Raw genomic sequence first — 27,423 nt, forward strand, 5'->3', positions numbered from 1 at the left:
TATAGTATATGTAGATCAGTCATCCTTCTCCATGACGTAGACCTCCAGTATAGTCATCAGGGAAAGTACACAGGACTATGTGTGATATACCAGGAAGACTGTGTGGACAGGATATAGTATATGTAGATCAGCCATCCATCTCCATGATGTAGACCTCCAGTATAGTCCTCAGGACAGTGCACTGGACTATGTGTGATATCCAGGACACTGTGTGGCAGGATATATATATGTAGATCAGCCCTCCATCTCCATGATGTAGACCTCCAGTAATAGTCATCAGTACAGTACTCAGGACCTATGTGTGATATACCAGGACGCACTGTGTGGTAAGGATATAGTATATGTAGATCAGCCAGTCCATCTCCATGAGTAGACCTCCAGTATAGTCATCAGGACAGTGCACAGGACATGTGTGATATACCAGGACGCACTGTGTGGACAGGATATAGTATATGTAGATCAGCCATCCATCTCCATGATGTAGACCTCCAGTATAGTCATCAGGACAGTGCACAGGACTATGTGTGATATACCAGGACAGCACTGTGTGGACAGGATATAGTATATGTAGATCAGTCATCCATCTCCATGATGTAGACCTCCAGTATAGTCATCAGGACAGTGCACAGGACTATGTGTGATATACCAGGACAGTACTGTGTGGACAGGATATAGTATATGTAGATCAGTCATCCATCTCCATGATGTAGACCTCCAGTATAGTCATCAGGACAGTGCACAGGACTATGTGTGATATACCAGGACAGACTGTGTGGACAGGATATAGTATATGTAGATCAGTCATCCATCTCCATGATGTAGACCTCCAGTATAGTCATCAGGACAGTACACAGGACTATGTGTGATATACCAGGACAGACTGTGTGGACAGGATATAGTATATGTAGATCAGTCATCCATCTCCATGATGTAGACCTCCAGTATAGTCATCAGGACAGTACACAGGACTATGTGTGATATACCAGGACAGCACTGTGTGGACAGGATATAGTATATGTAGATCAGTCATCCATCTCCATGATGTAGACCTCCAGTATAGTCATCAGGACAGTACACAGGACTATGTGTGATATACCAGGACGCACTGTGTGGACAGGATATAGTATATGTAGATCAGTCATCCATCTCCATGATGTAGACCTCCAGTATAGTCATCAGGACAGTACACAGGACTATGTGTGATATACCAGGACAGACTGTGTGGACAGGATATAGTATATGTAGATCAGTCATCCATCTCCATGATGTAGACCTCCAGTATAGTCATCAGGACAGTACACAGGACTATGTGTGATATACCAGGACAGACTGTGTGGACAGGATATAGTATATGTAGATCAGCCATCCATCTCCATGATGTAGACCTCCAGTATAGTCATCAGGACAGTACACAGGACTATGTGTGATATACCAGGACAGCACTGTGTGGACAGGATATAGTATATGTAGATCAGTCATCCATCTCCATGATGTAGACCTCCAGTATAGTCATCAGACAGTACACAGGACTATGTGTGATATACCAGGACGACTGTGTGGACAGGATATAGTATATGTAGATCAGCCATCCATCTCCATGATGTAGACCTCCAGTATAGTCATCAGGACAGTGCACAGGACTATGTGTGATATACCAGGACAGACTGTGTGGTCAGGATATAGTATATGTAGATCAGTCATCCATCTCCATGATGTAGACCTCCAGTATAGTCATCAGGACAGTACACAGGACTATGTGTGATATACCAGGACAGACTGTGTGGTCAGGATATAGTATATGTAGATCAGTCATCCATCTCCATGATGTAGACCTCCAGTATAGTCATCAGGACAGTGCACAGGACTATGTGTGATATACCAGGACAGACTGTGTGGTCAGGATATAGTATATGTAGATCAGTCATCCATCTCCATGATGTAGACCTCCAGTATAGTCATCAGGACAGTGCACAGGACTATGTGTGATATACCAGGACAGACTGTGTGGACAGGATATAGTATATGTAGATCAGCCATCCATCTCCATGATGTAGACCTCCAGTATAGTCATCAGGACAGTGCACGGGACTATGTGTGATATTCCAGGACAGACTGTGTGGTCAGGATATAGTATATGTAGATCAGCCATCCATCTCCATGATGTAGACCTCCAGTATAGTCATCAGGACAGTACACAGGACTATGTGTGATATACCAGGACGCACTGTGTGGACAGGATATAGAATATGTAGATCAGCCATCCATCTCCATGATGTAGACCTCCAGTATAGTCATCAGGACAGTACACAGGACTATGTATGATATACCAGGACAGACTGTGTGGACAGGATATAGTATATGTAGATCAGTCATCCATCTCCATGATGTAGACCTCCAGTATAGTCATCAGGACAGTGCACAGGACTATGTGTGATATACCAGGACGCACTGTGTGGACAGGATATAGTATATGTAGATCAGTCATCCATCTCCATGATGTAGACCTCCAGCATAGTCATCAGGACAGTACACAGGACTATGTGTGATAGACCAGGACAGACTGTTTGGACAGGTATAGTATATGTAGATCAGCCATCCATCTCCATGATGTAGACCTCCAGTATAGTCATCAGGATAGTACACAGGACAACGTATGATATACCAGGACGCACTGTGTGGTCAGGATATAGTATATGTAGATCAGTAATCCATTTCCATGATGTAGACCTCCAGTATAGTCATTAGGACAGTACACAGGACTATGTGTGATATACCAGGACAGACTGTGTGGACAGGATATAGTATATGTAGATCAGCCATCCATCTCCATGATGTAGACCTCCAGTATAGTCATCAGGATAGTACACAGGACAACGTATGATATACCAGGACGCACTGTGTGGTCAGGATATAGTATATGTAGATCAGTAATCCATTTCCATGATGTAGACCTCCAGTATAGTCATCAGGACAGTACACAGGACTATGTGTGATATACCAGGACAGACTGTGTGGACAGGATATAGTATATGTAGATCAGCCATCCATCTCCATGATGTAGACCTCCAGTATAGTCATCAGGACAGTGCACAGGACTATGTGTGATATACCAGGACAGACTGTGTGGACAGGATATAGTATATGTAGATCAGCCATCCATCTCCATGATGTAGACCTCCAGTATAGTCATCAGGACAGTGCACAGGACTGTTTATGGACTACATTGCTCTGTGTCGTAACCTTTAGGTTATTTAATGCTGAGACACATTAATGCTCTACAGTGGTGAAATAGTTCCTTATGGGATCCACATAGTCCTACAATGTCTGGGTTTGTGGACCGTTCAGCTGAACACAGTATCTTTTATTCACACTTGTACTTTGTGATTACAGATGATTTCCAGGAGAATGTTGTGGATGATGGGGATGTCACCTACGAGAATTTTACTGGTACAAAACCATCAAGGGTGAGAACAGAATTACCAACATTCCGTACTGGACCAGAGCGCCCACTGAGGACAGGTCTGTGTATTACAGGGCTAGTACATGTGTCTGCAAAATTAGATTATGGATTATCGAGAAATGAGTGGAATATTTCCTGGTTTAAAGTTTTCTCTTCTCAGGATGAAAATGTAGTATTTTCTGGAGCGCTTTTGTCCGTTGTGCAGATGTTTTTGTGATGGAATTTTTTTTTTTCTGTGCAGTCATCAATTTCAGTGCCCCTGTGATTTTCCAGTGTGGTTTATGGTGGCCAGAGATCCGGTTTTAGGCCTGAAAGTCCGGCTTTCAGACTCCCTGTCCTTCATCCGGCGCTGGGCCTGGACAGACGCAGGGATGTCCTTTTGAACAGCTCACTCTCAGACAGCAGCACCGTGCTGTCTGAGCGTGAGCTGCAGGGAGAAAGTCACCCTCTCTCCCATCCCTGCAGCTGACAGAAGTTGATTTTTACCTTTATTACCTTCAATCCTTGTCGGCTGCGGAGTGGGAGGGGCGTGGCCTACTGGACCGGGGGCGTGGTTTTTAAGTCCGTCTTTTGAAGGTGGCCTGAATGGCTACCCTGATGTGATTACCTATCAGGGTACCCGACACTAATGACGCCGTCACCTGCACACGTGATCTCAATCATCTGCATGATGTGATTTGTACTGATACAACTAAACCTTCCCTCCGGTCACCACCTGTAAAGAAGGGCGGGGGTCTTCTTAAAGCTTACAGTGATCCCATCTCATTTTTTTTTTTTATGTCCTGGGGATTTCACAGACACTCGTTCAGGTGTCTCCAGCGGGATAACAGAGCGAGGTGTAGGATATTATATTTATCAGAGGATGAGGCGCCTGAAAACGTCCGAAAATCAGTAATTCTGACTCTTATGTGTCTCTTTTAGGATTCTGGTCCAGAGCCCCGCTCCTGATGCTGGTCCCCTTACTGGCATCTGTCATGTTACTGGCCTCCACTATTGGACTGTCAGTGAAGTGTAAGTGACAACTGTCAAGTTAGGTAATCATCGTATAATATGTATAATCTGTATGTAGTGAACTCCCTCTAGTGGTGGCTGTATAATCTGTATGTAGTGAGCTCCCTCTAGTGGTGGCTGTATAATCTGTATGTAGTGAGCTCCCTCTAGTGGTGGCAGTATAATATGTACGCGGTGAGCTCCCTCTAGTGGTGGCTGTATAATCTGTATGTAGTGAGCTCCCTCTAGTGGTGACTGTATAATCTGTATGTAGTGAGCTCCCTCTAGTGGTGGCTGTATAATCTGTATGTAGTGAGCTCTCTCTAGTGGTGGCAGTATAATCTGTATGTAGTGAGCTCCCTCTAGTGGTGGCTGTATAATCTGTATGTAGTGAGCTCCCTCTAGTGGTGACTGTATAATCTGTATGTAGTGAGCTCCCCCTAGTGGTGGCTGTATAATCTGTATGTAGTGAGCTCCCCCTAGTGGTGGCTGTATAATCTGTATGTAGTGAGCTCCCTCTAGTGGTGGCTGTATAATCTGTATGTAGTGAGCTCCCTCTAGTGGTGGCTGTATAATCTGTATGTAGTGAGCTCCCTCTAGTGGTGACTGTATAATCTGTATGTAGTGAGCTCCCCCTAGTGGTGACTGTATAATCTGTATATAGTGAGCTTCCTCTAGTGGAGGCTGTATAATCTGTATGTAGTGAGCTCCCTCTAGTGATGGCTGTATAATCTGTATGTAGGGAGCTCCCTCTAGTGGTGGCTGTATAATCTGTATGTAGTGAGCTCCCTCTAGTGGTGGCAGTATAATCTGTATGTAGTGAGCTCCCTCTAGTGGTGGCTGTATAATCTGTATGTAGTGAGCTCCCTCTAGTGGTGACTGTATAATCTGTATGTAGTGAGCTCCCCCTAGTGGTGACTGTATAATCTGTATGTAGTGAGCTCCCTCTAGTGGTGGCTGTATAATCTGTATGTAGTGAGCTCCCTCTAGTGGTGGCTGTATGATCTGTATGTAGTGAGCTCCCTCTAGTGGTGGCTGTATAATCTGTATGTAGTGAGCTCCCTCTAGTGGTGGCTGTATAATCTGTATGTAGTGAGCTCCATCTAGTGGTGACTGTATAATCTGTATGTAGTGAGCTCCCCCTAGTGGTGGCTGTATAATCTGTATGTAGGGAGCTCCCTCTAGTGGTGGCTGTATAATCTGTATGTAGTGAGCTCCCTCTAGTGGTGGCAGTATAATCTGTATGTAGTGAGCTCCCTCTAGTGGTGGCTGTATAATCTGTATGTAGTGAGCTCCCTCTAGTGGTGACTGTATAATCTGTATGTAGTGAGCTCCCCCTAGTGGTGGCTGTATAATCTGTATGTAGTGAGCTCCCTCTAGTGGTGGCTGTATAATCTGTATGTAGTGAGCTCCCTCTAGTGGTGGCTGTATGATCTGTATGTAGTGAGCTTCCTCTAGTGGCGGCTGTATAATCTGTATGTAGTGAGCTCCCTCTTGTGGTGGCTGTATAATCTGTATGTATTGAGCTTCCTCTAGTGGCGGCTGTATAATCTGTATGTAGTGAGCTCCCTCTAGGGGTAACTGTATAATCTGTATGTAGGGAGCTCCCTCTAATAGTGGCTGTATAATCTGTATCTAGTGAGCTCCTGTCACGACCGCTATCCCAGCAGCAGTCGTGTCGCACCAGACGGAGGGGAAGGGGGACCCTTATCTTCGGATGGGAAATAGAATGGCCACCCCTGACTAAACCTAAGCTGGCACCTGTCTGCCCTGATACCCTAGACGGGGTGTGAACCCGTGCGGCGAGCAGGATGCCTAAACCCTCAGTCGCCCTAACAAGTCTGGACTGGGGAAAGGCCGATGGGAGCGCTAGTCACCATCACTCACGTCTAGGAGAACAACAGGGGAAGACAGCAACAAACAAACGACAGCAGAGATAGACTTATCCAGTCACGAGCAGAGAAGGCGATCCCAATCACGACAGTCCACGCCGGACAAGAGCTCCACAGCAACACCATCAAACGATCTCCTTCCAAGGTCAGAGTAGCACTGGAAGTAAGGACTATATCTGGCAATGACTGAAAGTGAAACTGAAACTAATATAGCAGCTGGGAGTGGCAGACAGGACTCACCTGAGAAGGATGCCTACAAACTCCCAGTCAGGACAAAAAGGTTCACAAGGCAAAACCCAGATGACATACCCTGAACCACGGAGCAAACTCACAAGCTATCGCGAGTAGCAAGTCGCTGCGACCTTCTCCTCCCAGACCTGTCTGGATCAGTCACAGTCGTGACAGTACCCCCCTTTCTACGAGGGGCCCCTGGACCCTCAAGACCAGGCCTCTCCGGATGGGAGCTATGAAAAGCCCGAATGAGTCTGTCCGCTTTTATCTCTGATGCTGGAACCCACATTCTCTCTTCGGAAAACAACAGGGGAAGACAGCAACAAACAAACGACAGCAGAGATAGACTTATCCAGTCACGAGCAGAGAAGGCGATCCCAAACACGACAGTCCACGCCGGACAAGAGCTCCACAGCAACACCATCAAACGATCTCCTTCCAAGGTCAGAGTAGCACTGGAAGTAAGGACTATATCTGGCAATGACTGCAAGTGAAACTGAAACTAATATAGCAGCTGGGAGTGGCAGACAGGACTCACCTGAGAAGGATGCCTACAAACTCCCAGTCAGGACAAAAAGGTTCACAAGGCAAACCCAGATGACATACCCTGAACCACGGAGCAAACTCACAAGCTATCGCGAGTAGCAAGTCGCTGCGACCTTCTCCTCCCAGACCTGTCTGGATCAGTCACAGTCGTGACAGCTCCCTCTAGTGGTGACTGTATAATCTGAATTAATAAAAGCATGGCTGCACAACATTTCACATGCAAACAATAGACCTGAGAAATAGGGATCATTCTAAATTAAAGTGGTATTATACCTATTAGAAATGAAAGAATAGAAGCTCTTTGCGCACATTTGTGTGATATACCGGGACGCACTGTGTGGTCAGGATATAGTATATTTAGATCAGCTATACATCTCCATGATGTAGACCTCCAGTATAGTCATCAGGACAGTACACAGGACTATGTGTGATATACCAGGGCGCACTGTGTGGACAGGATATAGTATATGTAGATCAGTAATCCATCTCCATGATGTAGACCTCCAGTATAGTCATCAGGACAGTACACAGGACTATGTGTGATATACCAGGACACACTGTGTGGACAGGATATAGTATATGTAGATCAGTCATCCATCTCCATGATGTAGACCTCCAGTATAGTCATCAGGACAGTACACAGGACTATGTGTGATATACCAGGACGCACTGTGTGGTCAGGATATAGTATATGTAGATCAGTAATCCATCTCCATGATTTAGACCTCCAGTATAGTCATCAGGACAGTGCAGAGGACTATGTGTGATATATCAGGACAGACTGTGTGGTCAGGATATAGAATATGTAGATCAGTAATCCATCACAATGATGTAGACCTCCAGTATAGTCATCAGGACAGTACACAGGACTATGTGTGATATACCAGGACGCACTGTGTGGACAGGATATAGTATATGTAGATCAGTAATCCATCTCCATGATGTAGACCTCCAGTATAGTCATCAGGACAGTACACAGGACTATGTGTGATATACCAGGACACACTGTGTGGTCAGAATATAGTATATGTAGATCAGTCATCCATCTCCATGATGTAGACCTCCAGTATAGTCATCAGGACAGTGCACAGGACTATGTGTGATATACCAGGACACACTGTGTGGTCAGAATATAGTATATGTAGATCAGTCATCCATCTCCATGATGTAGACCTCCAGTATAGTCATCAGGACAGTACACAGGACTATGTGTGATAGACCAGGACAGATTGTGTGGACAGGATATAGTATATGTAGATCAGTCATCCATCTCCTTGATGTAGACCTCCAGTATAGTCATCAGGACAGTACACAGGACTATGTGTGATATACCAGGACACACTGTGTGGACATGATATAGTATATGTAGATCAGTAATCCATCTCCATGATGTAAACCTCCAGTATAGTCATCAGGACAGTACACAGGACTATGTGTGATATACCAGGACAGACTGTGTGGTCAGGATATAGTATATGTAGATCAGTCATCCATCTCCACGATGTAGACCTCCAGTATAGTCATCAGGACAGTACACAGGACTATGTGTGATATACCAGGACAGACTGTGTGGACAGGATATAGTATATGTAGATCAGTAATCCATCTCCATGATGTAGACCTCCAGTATAGTCATCAGGACAGTACACAGGACTATGTGTGATATACCAGGACAGACTGTGTGGACAGGATATAGTATATGTAGATCAGTAATCCATCACAATGATGTAGACCTCCAGTATAGTCATCAGGACAGTGCACAGGACTATGTGTGATATACCAGGACAGACTGTGTGGTCAGGATATAGAATATGTAGATCAGTAATCCATCACAATGATGTAGACCTCCAGTATAGTCATCAGGACAGTACACAGGACTATGTGTGATATACCAGGACAGACTGTGTGGTCAGGATATAGAATATGTAGATCAGTAATCCATCTCCATGATGTAGACCTCCAGTATAGTCATCAGGACAGTACACAGGACTATGTGTGATATACCAGGACGCACTGTGTGGACAGGATATAGTATATGTAGATCAGTAATCCATCTCCATGATGTAGACCTCCAGTATAGTCATCAGGACAGTGCACAGGACTATGTGTGATAGACCAGGACAGACTGTGTGGACAGGATATAGAATATGTAGATCAGTCATCCATCTCCATGATGTAGACCTCCAGTATAGTCATCAGAACAGTACACAGGACTATGTGTGATATACCAGGACACACTGTGTGGTCAGAATATAGTATATGTAGATCAGTCATCCATCTCCATGATGTAGACCTCCAGTATAGTCATCAGGACAGTGCACAGGACTATGTGTGATAGACCAGGACAGACTGTGTGGACAGGATATAGTATATGTAGATCAGTCATCCATCTCCATGATGTAGACCTCCAGTATAGTCATCAGGACAGTGCACAGGACTATGTGTGATATACCAGGACGCACTGTGTGGTCAGGATATAGTATATGTAGATCAGCCATCCATCTCCATGATGTAGACCTCCAGTATAGTCATCAGGACAGTACACAGGACTATGTGTGATATACCAGGACAGACTGTGTGGTCAGGATATAGTATATGTAGATCAGTCATCCATCTCCATGATGTAGACCTCCAGTATAGTCATCAGGACAGTACACAGGACTATGTGTGATATACCAGGACAGACTGTGTGGTCAGGATATAGTATATGTAGATCAGTCATCCATCTCCATGATGTAGACCTCCAGTATAGTCATCAGGACAGTACACAGGACTATGTGTGATATACCAGGACAGACTGTGTGGTCAGGATATAGAATATGTAGATCAGTAATCCATCACAATGATGTAGACCTCCAGTATAGTCATCAGGACAGTACACAGGACTATGTGTGATATACCAGGACGCACTGTGTGGACAGGATATAGTATATGTAGATCAGTAATCCATCTCCATGATGTAGACCTCCAGTATAGTCATCAGGACAGTGCACAGGACTATGTGTGATAGACCAGGACAGACTGTGTGGACAGGATATAGAATATGTAGATCAGTAATCCATCTCCATGATGTAGACCTCCAGTATAGTCATCAGGACAGTACACAGGACTATGTGTGATATACCAGGACAGACTGTGTGGACAGGATATAGTATATGTAGATCAGTCATCTATCTCCATGATGTAGACCTCCAGTATAGTCATCAGAACAGTACACAGGACTATGTGTGATATACCAGGACACACTGTGTGGTCAGGATATAGTATATGTAGATCAGTCATCCATCTCCATGATGTAGACCTCCAGTATAGTCATCAGGATAGTACACAGGACTATGTGTGATATACCAGGACGCACTGTGTGGACAGGATATAGAATATGTAGATCAGTCATCCATCTCCATGATGTAGACCTCCAGTATAGTCATCAGGACTGTACACAGGACTATGTGTGATATACCAGGACAGACTGTGTGGTCAGGATATAGTATATGTAGATCAGTAATCCATCTCCATGATGTAGACCTCCAGTATAGTCATCAGGACAGTACACAGGACTATGTGTGATATACCAGGACACACTGTGTGGTCAGGATATAGTATATGTAGATCAGTCATCCATCTCCATGATGTAGACCTCCAGTATAGTCATCAGGACAGTGCACAGGACTATGTGTGATATACCAGGACAGACTGTGTGGTCAGGATATAGTATATGTAGATCAGTCATCCATCTCCATGATGTAGACCTCCAGTATAGTCATCAGGACAGTACACAGGACTATGTGTGATATACCAGGATGTACTGTGTGGTCAGGATATAGTATATGTAGATCAGTCATCCATCTCCATGATGTAGACCTCCAGTATAGTCATCAGGACAGTACACAGGACTATGTGTGATATACCAGGACAGACTGTGTGGACAGGATATAGTATATGTAGATCAGTCATCCATCTCCATGATGTAGACCTCCAGTATAGTCATCAGGACAGTACACAGGACTATGTGTGATATACCAGGATGTACTGTGTGGTCAGGATATAGTATATGTAGATCAGTCATCCATCTCCATGACGTAGACCTCCAGTATAGTCATCAGGACAGTGCACAGGACTATGTGTGATATACCAGGACAGACTGTGTGAACAGGATATAAATTTAACACAACCAATTTAAGTGGGTCAAACTACTGTTAATACAGGTATGCTAAACCCTTCTAATCCAGAGAAAATCACAATAAGTGGGTAGCTTGTTTAAAACGTAACATTTAATAATGTCTATAATAAAATAATAGGCCCAAAACACATGAAACATACAAAAAGCTGCAGCAGAAGGCTGCGTTATCCCCTTGGGCAATTAAAGCTAACAAGGAGATGAAAGGGGACCTGCAGGGATAGCGGTGTATAAATAGAGCAGGAGGAGAAAAACGTAGAAAGAGGGACACAGTGCTGGGTCAATCGCCCTAGATGTCCCTTGCTCTAGTCCCTGTCCTACTAGCCTACTACTATAACCCTGCCGTCACCCTCCCTAAAAATGGACTGCCCAGCTTTGCCCGATAGACAGAATAAGGTCCGTAAGTTCCCTTAGCTAATCGATCAGTGTAGGAGGGCAGGTGAACTGACAGAAAAATCTAGTTGATTGAACTAAATTGCGGTCTAATGGAAACAGACACTGCAAAAAATATAGTACAATCAACAATCTGACATATATAGTATATAAGTTGCTAGACACGCAGATAAGGTACGTCTGGCAGCATGATGGAGTCAATAGAACCAAGTGACAACTGGGGCTGACGCCACAGTGTACGGTATAATCAACCAACTGGCAGATGTATGGTGTAGCTGCGTATCTAGATATAATGGTAGTCCCGACGCGTTTCCTCAGAGGTTCCTGATTCCTCAGGGGACCAAAAAATGATGATGTCAGTGACCAATCAATCAAAGTCACTTTAATCCAATGGGGTATAAATGGAAGACCAAGTCTTATACAGCACCCTGCAGTGTTAAGCTGCAGTCAATCATGGGTGCTGATGGTCATGTGAGGTCCGTTTATTAGTCCAGTCCTCAACAAATTTCCATTTAAACCAGGCTAGGTAGCACCCTACAGTCAAGTGCTCATGGCCAGGTTTCCCCTCAGTTCATGTGACCAAATCTGTTAGGGTCACTACTCGACTGTTATAGAAACATTCATTCAACAGTGAAGATAAAGTCCAGATATATACAAAGCGCAGCCTGGATCCTGCACACTTATGTTCATAATAGTGTTTAACTACCACATGTTGAATACAGCTCTCCTGACCATTCACATCAAGAAATATTCAAAGAGCTCTTCAAATGTGTATGCTCCTACATGCTCAACGGCGGTTTTAGGTAGGTGCATGAGACAACAATGTCACTTATCTGTACAGCCTTCGATGTTAACTGTCCACAGATCAAAAGGCGGCGGATGCTGCTCCTCGGCGTCATGCATATGGCAATGGCCTATGTGTGATATACCAGGACAGACTGTGTGGTCAGGATATAGTATATGTAGATCAGTCATCCATCTCCATGATGTAGACCTCCAGTATAGTCATCAGGATAGTACACAGGACTATGTGTGATATACCGGGACGCACTGTGTGGTCAGGATATAGCTCCCTCTTGTGGTGGCTGTATAATCTGTATGTAGTGAGCTCCCTCTAGTGGTGGCTGTATAATCTGTATGTAGTGAGCTCCCTCTAGTAGTGACTGTATAATCTGTATGTAGTGAGCTCCCTCTAGTGGTGGCTGTATAATCTGTATGTAGTGAGCTCCCTCTAGTGGTGGCTGTATAATCTTTATGTTATGAGCTTCCCCTACTGGTGGCTTTATAATCTGTATGTAGTGAGCTCCCTCTAGTGGTGGCTGTATAATCTTTATGTTATGAGCTTCCCCTACTGGTGGCTTTATAATCTGTATGTAGTGAGCTCCCTCTAGTGGTGTTTGTATGTTGGTTATGGGAAGAGCCCCCCTAGCGATGGCTGTATAATCTGTATGCGGTGAGCTCCGTCTAGTGGTCGCTGTATATTTTGTATGTAGTGAGCTCCCTCTAGGGGTAACTGTATAATCTGAATGTAGGGAGCTCCCTCTAATAGTGGCTGTACAAACTGTATATAGTGAGCTCCCTCTAGTGGTGACTGTATAATCTGAATTAATAAAAGCATGGCTGCACAACATTTCACATGCAAACAATAGACCTGAGAAATAGGGATCATTCTAAATGAAAGTGGTATTATACCTATTAGAAATGAAAAAATAGAAGCTCTTTGCGCACATTTTTATCAAACGTGTGTGTGGCCCAGGAAAGCAGGGTACGAGACCGAACGTATGTGGGTCTTAGTCCTCCTAGAGATGTCGAAAGTGGCGCCATCCGGGGTGTACGAGCGGGCATCATGATCTAAAGCCCGGACGTCTGAAACCCGCTTGCAGGAAACCAAACAGAAAAGGGTGACAAGCTTCGCAGACAGTTGCCTAAGGGAAAGGTCTGAATTCTGAGGCCAAGAGGACAAAAATGAGAGGACACATGTGTGGCGAAACCAACCTCGCCACTGGGTTTTGGAGGGGCCTGGCTACCAGCCTCTTGCCCCAGGATTATGGGCCCTCTCATCAGCCCATGCAAAACTTAAACCCCATGGCGATTTGACTGTGTTTGTGGCATCTGAGCGCTCAGATCCAAGCCATATGAGGACAATCAGAACAGAGCCAGGCCCCTCCAAAACCCAGTGGCGAGGTTGGTTTCGCCACAACATGACATGTCCCAAGTGGCAGAAAACCTTGGTCTTGGAGGTCGAGACATACGCGAGCCACGCAAGAGACGGCACACCAAAGGGTGTTGACCCGCCGGAGTACCGTCAAAGCCTTGATGAGACGCTGAGATGGCCGATCTGAACAGGCTGATCGTACGATAGGCCTTGCCCTGGTCAAAGAGGGAAGACAGGAAATGTAAAATCTCCGTCACAGGTGCTGAAACGGGATCCAAGTCCCGAGCCAAGCACCAGCTAGCCCAAGATCCCCAGGCTGACCTGTAAGACCTTCTGGTTCCTGGGGCCCATGCGTTCTCCAAAAGGACTCTAGCTGTTCCCGAAACTCCCGGGACCTCCCAGGGTCCCCTGAAATCCGACGCGCCAACAGGCGCAGGGACCCGTCCAGAAGTAGAGGATGCGGTTGGTGATGCGGGCCGCGGAGGAGAGTCTGAGACATCGGAAGCAGCAGCGGGATCTCTATCATCATCTCCAGAAGGTGAAACCACGATTGGGAGCTCCAAAATGGGACCAGAAGTGTCAGATCGGCAATGTAACGGCGGACTTGAATCAGTGTCCGGGGAATCAGTTGGAACGGAGGAAACGCGTAGAGAAGGCCCTTGGACCAATCCTGTAGAAATGCGTCCACCGCTTCGGCTTCCGGGTCCGGGCGCCAGCTGTAGAACCGTGGCAGTTGCGTGTTCAGGCGGGAGGCAAAAAGGTTGATGCAGAAAGGACCCCAAATCGATGCTAAGGAAAGGAATACCGTTGGATCTAACTGCCAATCGCTGGAGTCCGATAGATAATGAGAGCTCCAATCCGCGTTAATGTTGTGGACGCCCGGAAGATATTCCGCCAAAACCATCAAATCCCTGGATAGGCAGTAGTCCCAGAAGTCCGTCGCCAAACGTGATAATATGGTGGAACGGGTTCCGCCCATGCCATTGATGTAACGCACCGCCGACACATTGTCCATGCGTAATTGAATGCACGATCTGGCCGTGTTCCTCGTAAAACTCTTGATTGCGAACGAACCCGCCAACAGCTCCAGCGCATTGATGTGGAATCCCGCTTCGGTCTCTGACCAGCCACCACCGGTTGCGATTCCCTCGCAGTGTGCCCCCCAGCCCGACAGGCTGGCATCCGAGTCCACCGTGAAATCCGGACGATGACCGAAAATAGCCTTGCCGTTCCAGGCGTGTAAGTTGTGGATCCACCAGGATAGCTCTTCCTTGGTCTCCTTGTCCAAGGAGATCCAATCTGCATAGGAAGCTCCCGTCCGTAGATGAGAAATCTTCAGACGTTGTAGAGCCCGGTAATGGAGTGGGGCTGGGAATACCGCCTGAATAGACGAGGCTAGAAAACCAATTATCCTTGCCAGTTGACGCAGTGGGATCTGGGTAGAAGACCTCGCTCTGTGCAATTCTTTCCGAATAGACCGAATCTTGGCCGATGGTAGGCTGAGGGTCCCTGCCGTGGAATCTACCATGAACCCGAGGAACTCCATTTTGTGAGACGGGGTGAGGCAGGACTTCTCCTGGTTGAGCAGGAAGCCCAGATCGGATAGAAGTTCCATGGTCCAGCGAAGGTGGTCCAGCAACACCGAACAATCCTGAGCCATGATCAGGATGTCGTCCAGGTACACGATGAGGCGAACTCCCCGACTGCGCAGCCAGGCCATGGCCGGGCGCATCAGTGTGGTAAAGCACCATGGAGCTGATGAGAGGCCGAATGGGAGGCACGTAAACTGCCAAATCCTGTCTTTCCAGGAAAAACAGAGGAGGTTCCTGGACGCGTCCTCTACTGGGACCGTTAGATAAGCGTCTTTTAGGTCCAGTTTGACCATCCAGTCGCTCATCTGCAGTAAGTCTCGAAGAAGATGGATGCCCTCCATCTTGAAGGTAATCCCCAAGATGGGCCGAGGCAGCCGAGCTCCAGAGCGCCGCACAGGAGATGTCCGGAAGAGGAAGCGCCCGAGATCTCGCTCGCGAAAGCTGAGGCTGGAAGGCGCCGAAGCGGCAAGATGAGAAGGTAACAACCTAAGCGGCGGGAACGGACCAGAAAAGGGGGGTGGGGGGATGGCGGGGAGGGGGCCGGAGCGAAAAGGAAGGTAATAGCCGACAAGCGCAGGCAGATGGAAAAGCAATTAACCCCCTAGAGGAAAAATATACCAGATATATATACAAAACGGGGCAATAAGCCCCCAAGAGGAAAAAACACAAGTTATAAATACTTGTGGAGGACAATAGAAATAAAATAAGACTAGTAAGGATAAACCTATATATACAATAAAGCAGTCAAAGCAATAATCAATCACAAATACTTATCTCTGCGGTCAGCAGCAAAGAAAGAGGAGGATATGCAGGCGGAGTTGCCTGTTATACTGGGACTATGGGGAGGGGCTGATCACGTGTTCAGTTTTTCTTTGCTGCTATTGGTCAGAGTGAAGAAGGAGAATAGCAATAGGAGCCTCCGGGTCTTGTAATAAAATCTGAATGTAATGAGCTACTCTTAGTAGTGTCTGTATAATACAGCATGTATGCAGTGAGCTCCCTCTAGTAGTGGCAGTAAATCTGTATGTAGTGAGCTCCTCCTAGTAGAAAATGTATAAGCTCAATGTAGAGAGCTTTCATTAGTTGTGACTAGTAGACGAACATTGACCGGGGTGTTTCACGAATGTGAATGCGCGTTCGCGATCAAATGTAGAGGCCCCAAATGGAGTAGAGGCCCCAAAAATTAGGCATTGACCTGACAGAAAAGGCCTTTTATGCTGCTGATGTACATAAGACAAGGACCGTTCTTTGTTCTGGGTGGTGGCGGATATGTGTGGGCTGGCATAAGGGAATTCAATTACACGTGGTCGTCACAGGTGTTGAATTCCTCTGAGATCCATGCCTCATTCATTTTTAGTATGAAATGTGAGGTAGTCCACACATTCGTGACCTAGGCGAGTGCGCTTATCGGTCACGATTCCCCCTGCTGTGCTGAACGTCCTTTCGGACAGGACACTCGAGTAGGGGCAAGCCAAGAGTTCCATGGCAAATTGTGCCAGCTCTGGCCACAGGTCAAGCCTGCACTCCCAGTAGTCAAGGGGTTCCTCGCTTCTCAGAGCATCCACATCGGCCGTTAACCCGATGTAGTCGGACACCTGTCGGTCTAGGCGTTCCCTGAGGCTGGATACGGAGGGCGGCTGTCGATGGGTTGGCTACAAGAATGATCTCCTATCCAATGTGACCAACACATCTTCAAGCCACCCTCTTCTTGCAGACGCAGTAGGATTTGTACCCACACCTGATTTGCTATGGGTAGAAATTCCTGTGCCAGAGCCCGGAACAGCATAATGCAGCATCTCTCGCAGCAAGGCATGGAAATGCTACATTCTGCCAGCCCTGTGTGATGCTGATAACATGTCCACCATTTTGTGTTTGTACCGGGGGTCTAAGTACGTTGCCACCCAGTACTGGTCCTTGCCCTTTATGCTTTTTATACGGGGGTCCCTCTTCAAACACTGGAGCATGAAGGCCCCCATTTGCACTGAATTAGAAGCGGTGGAGCGGCCTGGCTCCTGCTCGTCTCCCAGGAGAATGTCGTCCTCAGTCTCCTCCCCCCAGCCACGGACAACACCAGGGATTCCCGAAAAGTTTAAAGTATCCCTCAAAGCCTGCTCTTCTTGCTCCTCCTCCTCCTCCCCCCAGCCCATCCTCCTCTGACTCCTCTTCAGACTCCTTCTGACTTGTCTCAGATGGAGTAGCCCCCCCCTGGGAATTAATTCAGCATTGCGACTTCCTCATCTTCCTGCTCCTGCTACTCGGCGGCTTGATCAATGACACGAAGCAATGCACGCTCCAGATAGAAGGCATAAGGTACGATGTCACTGATGGCGCCCTGGCTGCGACTGACCAGTTTGGTGATCTCATCAAATGGCTGCAGAAGTCTGCATGCGTCGCGCATGAGCAGCCACTGGCGTGGTGAAAAAAACCAAGCATCCCAGATCCTGTCCTGCTGCAGAGTTCATACAGGTAGTCGTTAACGGCACGTTTCTGCTGGAGCAGCCTATCAAGCATACTGTATACTGTACAAGGTGGAGTTCCAGCGTGTCGGGCAGTCACAAATCAGACGTCTGAAGGGCAGGTGGTGTCGTCGCTGAACGTGAGCAAGGCGAGCCATGGCTGTGTAAGATCTAAAATTGCCAGAGATTTTCCTGGCCTGCCGCAAGACGTCCTGGACCCCGGGGTATTTGGCAATGAATCACTGCACGACTAAGTTCAGGACGTGTGCCATGCAAGGCACAAGTGTCATTTTGCCCTGTTTCAGCGCGCTCGGCAGATTGGCACCGTTGCCGCACACCACTTTACCAACTGTCAAATTGAGCGGGGTTAGTTACTGATCGGCCTGTGACCACAGAGCTGAAAGCAGTGCAGGACCGGTGTGGCTCTTGGCTTCCAGGCACAACAGCCGCAGCACAGCATGGCAACGTCTCACCTGGGACGTCAAATAGGTTCTAGGGAGCTTGGGGGGAGGGCAGCGGAAGAGGCGGAAGCAGTGGAAAAGGAGGAGTCAGCCGAGGAGGAGACGGAGGATGGAGTAGGAGGAGAAGAAGAGGCAGGCCTGCATGCAATCCGTGGTGGTAACACCAAATCCACACGGATGCCACGGGTTACATGCTTGACAGCCGTCAGAAGGTTCACCCAGTGGGCAGTAAAAGTTATGTACCTTCCCTGCCCCTGTTTGCTAGACCACGTGTCTGTGGTCAGATGTATCTTTGCACCGACACTGTGTGCCAGAGATACATTCACTTGCCGCTGAACGTGGCCATATAGCTCTGGGATGCCCTTCTGGGAGAAATATATTTCCTTCCGGAGACCTTCCATTGTGGTGTTCCAAATTTTCTAAAGGCCTCCGAGTCCACCAGTTTATATGGCAGTATTTGGCGGGCTAGCTGTTCCGACAAGCCAGCGTTCAGCCGTTGGGCAAGAGCGTTATCCGGCGTCATCAACTTTTTACGCTCGAACATTTGGGCCATGAAAGCCTTATTTATGATAGATGAAAGCGACAACGGCACGGTGGAAGGTGGAGTGGAAGACAAATGGGAGGAGAAGGAGAAGAGGCAGGACGTGGAGCAGTGGGAGTGTGGCTTTGTGGGTTCTGACTGTGTTGCTCCCACTGGGCTCGGTGATGGGAGGCCAGGTTCCTTCTTAAAGGGATTCTGTCATCAGAACTTAGTCCTATAAGCTAAACATATGGCGATGTCCCTTGTAAAACACTAAATCCTAAAGTGAGTTTATCAAATGCCCCTGTGTCTCTATATTCATAAAAAAAGAGGTTTATATCACCTGTCAATACTTCAAAATGTGTCCAAGGGGACTCATGCTGAAAAGTGCCCGGCTGCAGCCATCTCCTTTAGGTGCCCAGCGCCGCCTTCTGAGCTGAAATCGCCGCCCTCCCTTTCATTCGATCCGCCTACCTCACGTCATCACTGCCTCCCTAACCACCGCTCGCTTCATCCAGATCCCGCGTGTGCGCAATAGGTATAACCTGATGCGCCCGTGCGGACTACTGGCAGCGGCCTCGTTTAGCGAAGTGCGCATGCGCCGGCCGGCGCACTTCGCTCAAACCTCCACTGACTGCCCTATTACAGCTCATCCCAGCCATCCAACCTCCTACAGCCGGGTTCAAAGCTAGTACCTAGTGCGCACACGCGGGATCTGGAGAGTGCAGAAGCGGAAGGCTGAGTTAGCCACTCAACCAACTCTGGTGCGTCCTTTGATGTAATCTCACGCACCTTCTCCAACTTCCCACTTAGGCTCCGGCCTGGTGCACCTGCCCGACCCCTACCACCCCTGTGGAACTGCCTGCCTCTTCCTCTGCCTGTCATTTTCAAAATGGCCCTGTGACAAAAGTCCCTATAGAACAGCAGTATTTGTGGCAGAAGGTATATTGCAGGCCTCAATCAGTATTTGGTGGAAGCAGGTATATTGCAGCCCTCAATCAGTTTTTTTGGGGTTAGCAGTTATATCACACCTTTTGCAAATAGTTGTTCCAATAACGCTTGCCCCTCTTTATAGCTGCGGTATCGCAGCAGAACCGCACACAACTGCTGCACAATACAAATGCACTATAATATACTTTCTATGTTAGGCTGAGTTCACACGGGTGAGATTTCCGCGCGGGTGCAATGCGTGAGGTGAACGAATTGCCCCCGCACTGAATCCGGACCCATTCACTTTTATGGGGCTGTGCACATGAGCGGTGATTTTCACGCATCACTTATCGCAGCTCTATATTGTGCGTTTTTTAATGCAACGCAGGCCCCATAGAAGTGAATAGGGCTGAGTATAAATCGAAAGCATCCGCAATCAAGTGCGGATGAGGTGCGATTTTCACGCACGGTTGCTAGGTGACAGTCTATTTACTGTATTATTTTCCCGTATAACATGGTTATACGGGAAAATAATAGCATTCTTTAATACAGAATGCTTAGTAGGTGGTCAATTGAGGGTTAAAAACCACGGTGATGGACCATGTGATTGGACCATGTGATCTGACGTCACCACGGGTCCTTTAGCCGGCAGCTCATGATTAAAGAAGTAAAAAGAGATCGGCAACTACGCGATCAAGAGGAGGAGGTGAGTTAATTATTTTTTATTTTTTAACTCTCAATTGACCACCTACTAAGCATTCTGTATTAAAGAATGCTATTATTTTCCTTTATAACCATGTTATAAGGGAAAATAATAACATCTACACACCACCGAACCCAAACCTGAACTTCAGTGAAGAAGTACGGGTCTGGGTACCACAGTCAGTTTTTTATCACGCGCGTGCAAAACACATTCCAACCGCGTGATAAAAACTGAACAACAGAACGCAATCTCAGTCAAAACTGACTACAATTGGGTACCTACTCGTGCGGGTTTGCGCAATGCATCCGGACCTTATCCGGACACGCTCGTGTGAACTCAGCCTTAGGCTACTTTCACACTTGCGTTTTGGCTTTTCGATTGTGAGATCCATCATGGGCTCAAGCGGTCCAAAACGGATCAGTTTTTCCCTAATACATTCTGAATGGAAAAGGATCCGCTCAGAATACATCAGTTTGCCTCCGATCCGTCTCCATTCCGTCCTGGAGGCAGACACTAAATCGCTGCCTGCAGCGCTTTGTTGTCTGCTTGACGAAACTGAGCCAAACCGCACACAATGTAAGTCAATGGGGACGGATCCGTTTTCTCGGACACAATCTGGCACAATAGAAAAAGGATCTGTAACGGATCACCTTCCGTTAATGGACGCTTCCTAGCTTGCGCCGAGGACCACAAGCACCGCACTGGACACCACAACCACCGCAGACTCCACAACCGCCGTAGCTTTACTGGAGCCACGCCGTCTTCCTTCCACCCTGAATGAACCTACAGCATTCAGGACCGTGTGGGAAAGATCTCTCCTCCAGGAGAGGGTATCAGGGACAAGAAGAAAGAGATTAAAGCTCCAGGGAATATGCAGAGCATAGCAATCCCCAGCGTGATACAGCAATTCCCTCCAATAACGAGACAAGGCTACGTTTTGAGGGATCAAGAAGATCATGAACACTTTATTGAGGGCTACCCGTCCGTATTTATGCAGGTCCCCATCTGGTGTACACGCCCCTAGGGGACCAGAAGGAAGACTGTGACACAGGACAGATACGTAGCACTCAGGATACACAGACACAACACATCCCCACAATGCATCATGTTTTCCTCCTCTCTACCCTGGAGACACCCGAAGAGCAATTAAATTATCTCTCAGGACAAAGGGAAATCACCAATACACATGTGGGAACAACAGGACAGGAATCACCACCCAAACACACAATGTCACACCCTCCCAGCAAACACAGACATTTAACCTATTCCCAGATAGCTCAAGTCTGAGGGCATATCATTAGGGGAATGCCGCTCAGAGTACACAAATACAATAAAATTAGCTATCTGGGTGCCATTTTTTAATCCATACGGGTGGGTCTGTCACAAATTCCAACCGCGTTCGGTCCTATTAACAGTCCAGACATGCGGCATAGTTCTGTTACACTGTTCTTGAAGGGTAATATGTCCCGGGGCCATAGTCGTAGGGCAGGAGGCTAGCCATAAGTTTTCTACAATGCCCAGTGGCAAATGGCAGTTTGTCACACATCTCCCCTTTGGGGGGAAGACTAACCAGGCACCTGACCTTCTGTCAGTCAGTGCCTCCGTTAGTCGATCCACCAACCCACAGTAACCAAATGCCCGAGTAGCCCACCCACAACAAACAGGTACAAGGGTGACCCACCCACAAGAAACAGTTACTGCACCTGGGTATTTTGCTGTGGGGACTTGAGGGAGGGCAGAGGCCGACTGCACTCTGCCCGGCTGCCAGCTCTTCTGCTGGGGTGCTGAGACCATAGTCCGGCTCAGTAGCCAGAGGAACATGGGAGTCAGTAGGGGTTAACATCGCCTCTGTTAACCCTGAGGCCACGTTGGGAGTTAACTGGGGAGGGGAATTTGTACTGTTGCCCTGGTGAGGGTAGTGGGGGATCTGGACAGGCTGTCCAGCATCCCGGTAGGTCAGGCGCAGAAACCACGGTCCCATCTGCGCCGTCTGGGCGATTGGTGTCTCCCCTTGTTATGGTAAGCTGCCGCTGGGAGAGAGGGTGCTGCGCTCCTCTCCCTGAAACACAGGCTGCCGCTGGGGAGGAAGGACGACACCTTCAGCTCCCTGGGGTACACACTGCCGCTGGGGGGGAAGGAGGGCACCTTCAGCTCCCTGTAACACACACTGCCGCTGGGGAGGAAGGGCAACACCTTCAGCTCCCTGGGGTTCACACTGCCGCTGGGGGGGAAGGACGACACCTTCGGCCCCCTGGGGTACACACTGCCGCTGGGGAGGAAGGAGGGCACCTTCAGCTCCCTGGGGTCACACTGCCGCTGGGGAGGGAGGGCGGCACCTTCAGCTCCCTGGGGTTCACACTGCCGCTGGGGGGGAAGGACGACACCTTCAGCCCCCTGGGGTACACACTGCCGCTGGGGAGGAAGGAGGGCGCCTTCAGCTCCCTGGGGTTCACACTGCCGCTGGGGAGGAAGGACGGCACCTTCAGCTCCCTGGGGTTCACACTGCCACTGGGGGGGAAGGACGACACCTTCAGCCCCCTGGGGTACACACTGCCGCTGGGGGGGAAGAACGACACCTTCGGCCCCCTGTAACTCACGCTTTTGCTGGGGCGCAGGGACGGAATACTTCACTATCTCTGCCCGATATTCTGCTTCCTTCTGCAGATACTCCGCCAGTTCTCTCCTCACTTTCGGTACAAGTTCCTCTGTTAGGTGGGGCCCGTAGATAGCCAACCGCCTCTTCAGTATAGCGTCAAACCGTACGTGACTATACCAATATTCCAGTTTTGCTTGGTGTTCCCAGGATGCTGCTCCTCGCACTAGGGAAGACATCCCACCGCTTGCCACCAATGTAACGGATCACCTTCCGTTAATGGACGCTTCCTAGCTTGCGCCGAGGACCACAAGCACCACACTGGACACCACAACCACCGCAGACTCCACAACCGCCGTAGCTTAACTGGAGCCGCGCCGTCTTCCTTCCACCCTGAATGAACCTACAGCATTCAGGACCGTGTGGAAAAGATCTCTCCTCCAGGGAATATGCAGAGCATAGCAATCCCCAGCGTGACACAGCAATTCCCTCCAATAACGAGACAAGGCTACGTTTTGAGGGATCAAAAAGATCATGAACACTTTATTGAGGGCTACCTGCCCGTATTTATGCAGGTCCCCATCTGGTGTACACGCCCCTAGGGGACCAGAAGGAAGACTGTGACACAGGACAGATACGTAGCACTCAGGATACACAGACACAACACATCCCCACAATGCATCATGGTTTCCTCCTCTCTGCCCTGGAGACACCCGAAGAGCAATTCAATTATCTCTCAGGACAAAGGGAAATCACCAATACATATGTGGGAACAACAGGACAGGAATCACCACCCAAACACACAATGTCACACTCTCCCAGCAAACACAGACATTTAACCTATTCCCAGATAGCTCAAGTCTGAGGGCATATCATTAGGGGAATGCCGCTCAGAGTACACAAATACAATAAAATTAGCTATCTGGGTGCCATTTTTTAATCCATACGGGTGGGTCTGTCACAAATTCCAACCGCGTTCAGTCCTATTAACAGTCCAGACATGCGGCATAGTTCTGTTACACTGTTCTTGAAGGGTAATATGTCCCGGGGCCATAGTCGTAGGGCAGGAGGCTAGCCATAAGTTTTCTACAATGCCCAGTGGCAAATGGCAGTTTGTCACAGGATCCGTCTCCCATTGACTTTCAATGGAGTTCATGACGGATCCATCTTGGCTATGTTACAGATAATTCAATCTGATCCTTTCATTAAGGATGCATGCGGTTGTATTATTGTAGCGGATCCGTTTTTGCAGATCTATGACGGATCCGCACCAAACGCTAGTGTGAAAGTAGCCTAATCTGCATGTAGTGAGCTCCGTATTGTGGTTGTTGTATAATCCATATATAGTGAATTACCCATAGTAGTGTCTGTATGATCATATGCAGTAAGCTCCCTCTACTGGTGACTGTATAATCGGTATGTAGTGAAATGCCTCTAAGTAGCTATATGATCCATACGTAGTGACCTCCCAATATTAGTGATTGTATGACCGTATGTAGTGAGCTTCCTCTAGTGGTGGCTGTATAATCTGTATATAGTGAGCTCCCTCTAGTGGTGGCTGTATAATCTGTATGTAGTGAGCTCCCTCTAGTGGTGACTGTCTAATCTGTATATAGTGAGCTCCCCCTAGTGGTGACTGTATAATCTGTATGTAGTGAGCTCCCTCTAGTGGTGGCTGTATAATCTGTATGTAGTGAGCTCCCTCTAGTGGTGACTGTATAATCTGTATGTAGTGAGCTCCCTCTAGTGGTGGCTGTATAATCTGTATGTAGTGAGCTCCCTCTAGTGGTGACTGTGTAATCTGTATGTAGTGAGCTCCCTCTACTGGTGACTGTCTAATCTATATGTATGGAGCTCCCTCTAGTGGTGACTGTATAATCTGTATGTAGTGAGCTCCCTCTAGTGGTGGCTGTATAATCTGTATGTAGTGAGCTCCCTCTACTGGTGACTGTATAATCTGTATGTAGGGAAATGCCTCTAGTAGTAGCTATATGATCCATATGTAGTGACCTCCCAATATTAGTGATTGTATGACCGTATGCAATAAGCTCCCTCTACTGGTGGCTGTATAATCTGTATGTAGTGAGCTCCCTATAGTGGTAGCTGTATAATCTGTATGTAGTGAGCTCCCTCTACTGGTGGCTGTATAATCTGTATGTAGTGAGCTCCCTCTACTGGTGGCTGTATAATCTGTATGCAGTGAGCTCCCTCTAGTGGAGGCTGTATAATCTGTATGTAGTGAGCTCCCTCTACTGGTGACTGTATAATCTGTATGTAGTGAAATGCCTCTAGTAGTAGCTATATGATCCATACGTAGTGACCTCCCAATATTAGTGATTGTATGACCGTATGTAGTGAGCTCCCTCTAGTGGTGACTGTATAATCTGTATGTAGTGAGCTCCCTCTAGTGGTGGTTGTATAATCTGTATGTAGTGAGCTCCCCCTAGTGGTGGCTGAACAATCTGTATGTAGTGCAATCCTTTTAATGTTGGCTATACAATTTGTATGTAGTGATCTCCCTCTAGTGGTGGTTGTATGATATGAATGTAGTGAGCTCCCTCTAGTGGAGGCTGTATAATCTGTATGTAGTGAGCTCCCTCTAGTGGTGACTGTATAATCTGTTCGTAGTAAAATGCCTCTTGTAGTAGCTATATGATCCATACGTAGTGACCTCCCAATATTAGTGATTGTATGACCGTATGTAGTGAGCTTCCTCTAGTGGTGGTTGTATAATCTGTATGTAGTGAGCTCCCTCTGGTGGAGGCTGTATAATCTGTATGTAGTGAGCTCCCTCTAGTGGTGGCTGAACAATCTGTATGTAGTGCAATCCTTCTAATGCTGGCTATACAATTTGTATGTAGTGATCTCCCTCTAGTGGTGGTTGTATGATATGAATGTAGTGAGCTCCCTTTAGTGGAGGCTGTATAATCTGTATGTAGTAAACTCCCTCTAGTGGTGGCTGTATAATCTGTATGTAGTGAGCTCCCCCTGGTGGTGGCTGTATAATCTGTATGTAGTGAGCTCCCTCTAGTGGTGGCTGTATAATCTGTATGTAGTGAGCTCCCTTTAGTGGTGACTGTATAATCTGTATGTAGTGAGCTCCCTCTAGTGGTCACTGTATATTTTGTATGTAGTGAGCTCCCTCTAGTGGTGGCTGTATAATCTATATGCAGTGAGCTTCCTCTACTGGTGACTTTATAATCTGTATGTAGTGAGCTTCCCTCTAGTGGTGGCTGTATAATATGTACGCGGTGAGCTCCCTCTAGTGGTCGCTGTATATTTTGTATGTAGTGAGCTCCCTCTAGTGGTCGCTGTATATTTTGTATGTAGTGAGCTCCCTCTAGGGGTAACTATATAATCTGTATGTAACGCACTCCCTCTAATAATGGCTGTACAAACTGTATATAGTTAGGAAATTCCTTCTGGCCAGTTCTGTCAGATTAGACGAAACTGTACCAAGGGGGCGAGCTTTGAGTTGGAGGCCATGAAATTTAAGGCCATGAAATTGAAGGCCATGAAATTGCCGTAGGTTACTTTCATACAGACGGATCCAAAGATCCGCCATGAAATTGAAGGCCATGAAATTGAAGGCCATGAAATTGCCGTAGGTTACTTTCATACAGACGGATCCGAAGATTCGTCTGCATAAAAGCTTTTTCAGAGCTGAGTTTTCACCTCGTGAAAACTCATATCCGACAGTATATTCTAACACAGAGGCGTTCCCATGGTGATGGGGACGCTTCAAGTTAGAATATACTAAGAACTATGTACATGACTTCCCCCTGCTGCCTGGCAGCACCCGATCTCTTACAGGGGCACCTGAAGGGTTAATTGTGCGTATCATAGCCCCCTATAAGAGATCAGGTGCTGCCAGGCAGGAGGGGGTAGACCCCCCTCCCAGTATTTAACTCATTGGTGGCCAGTGCGGCCCCCCTCCCTCCCTCCCCAGTAAATCCCCTCAAAACGGTGCAGGAATTACAACAGTTTCCATATGTGCCTCCCACTTGTTAAGGGACCAAAAGTAATGGGACAATTGTCTTCTCAGCGGTTCCATGGCCGGTGTGTGTTATTCCCTCATTATCCCAATTACAATGAGCAGATGAAAGGTCCACAACTGTTTGGAACATTCTTAAGAAGAAGGAACGCACCGGTGAGCTCAGCAACACCAAATGACCCGGAAGACCATGGAAAACAACTGTGGTGGATGAGCGAAGAATTCTTTCCCTGGTGAAGAAAACCCCCTTCACAACAGTTGGCCAGATCAAGAACACTCTCCAGGAGGTAGGTGTACGTGTGTCAAAGTCAACAATCAGGAGAAGACTTC

The 27,423-nt window shown here is 47.5% G+C and overlaps 1 protein-coding gene across 4 annotated transcripts in view; it reads left to right on the forward strand.

Annotated features, from left to right (window-relative positions):
• LOC120991960 (B-cell differentiation antigen CD72-like) overlaps nt 1-27,423 on the forward strand; it is a 96,116-nt gene that overhangs the window by 32,009 nt on the left and 36,684 nt on the right. For 3 of the 4 annotated variants that reach the window (XM_040420711.1, XM_040420714.1, XM_040420713.1), the window contains exons 2-3: nt 3,391-3,519; nt 4,382-4,471. In XM_040420711.1, coding sequence (XP_040276645.1) covers nt 3,391-3,519; nt 4,382-4,471 — 219 coding nt within the window. The remainder of the gene's footprint in view (nt 1-3,390; nt 3,520-4,381; nt 4,472-27,423) is intronic. The other variant, XM_040420712.1, reaches the window with a different exon arrangement.

Source organism: Bufo bufo, chromosome 2 (assembly GCF_905171765.1).
Source record: "Bufo bufo chromosome 2, aBufBuf1.1, whole genome shotgun sequence".
Classification (NCBI taxonomy): Eukaryota; Metazoa; Chordata; class Amphibia; order Anura; family Bufonidae; genus Bufo; species Bufo bufo.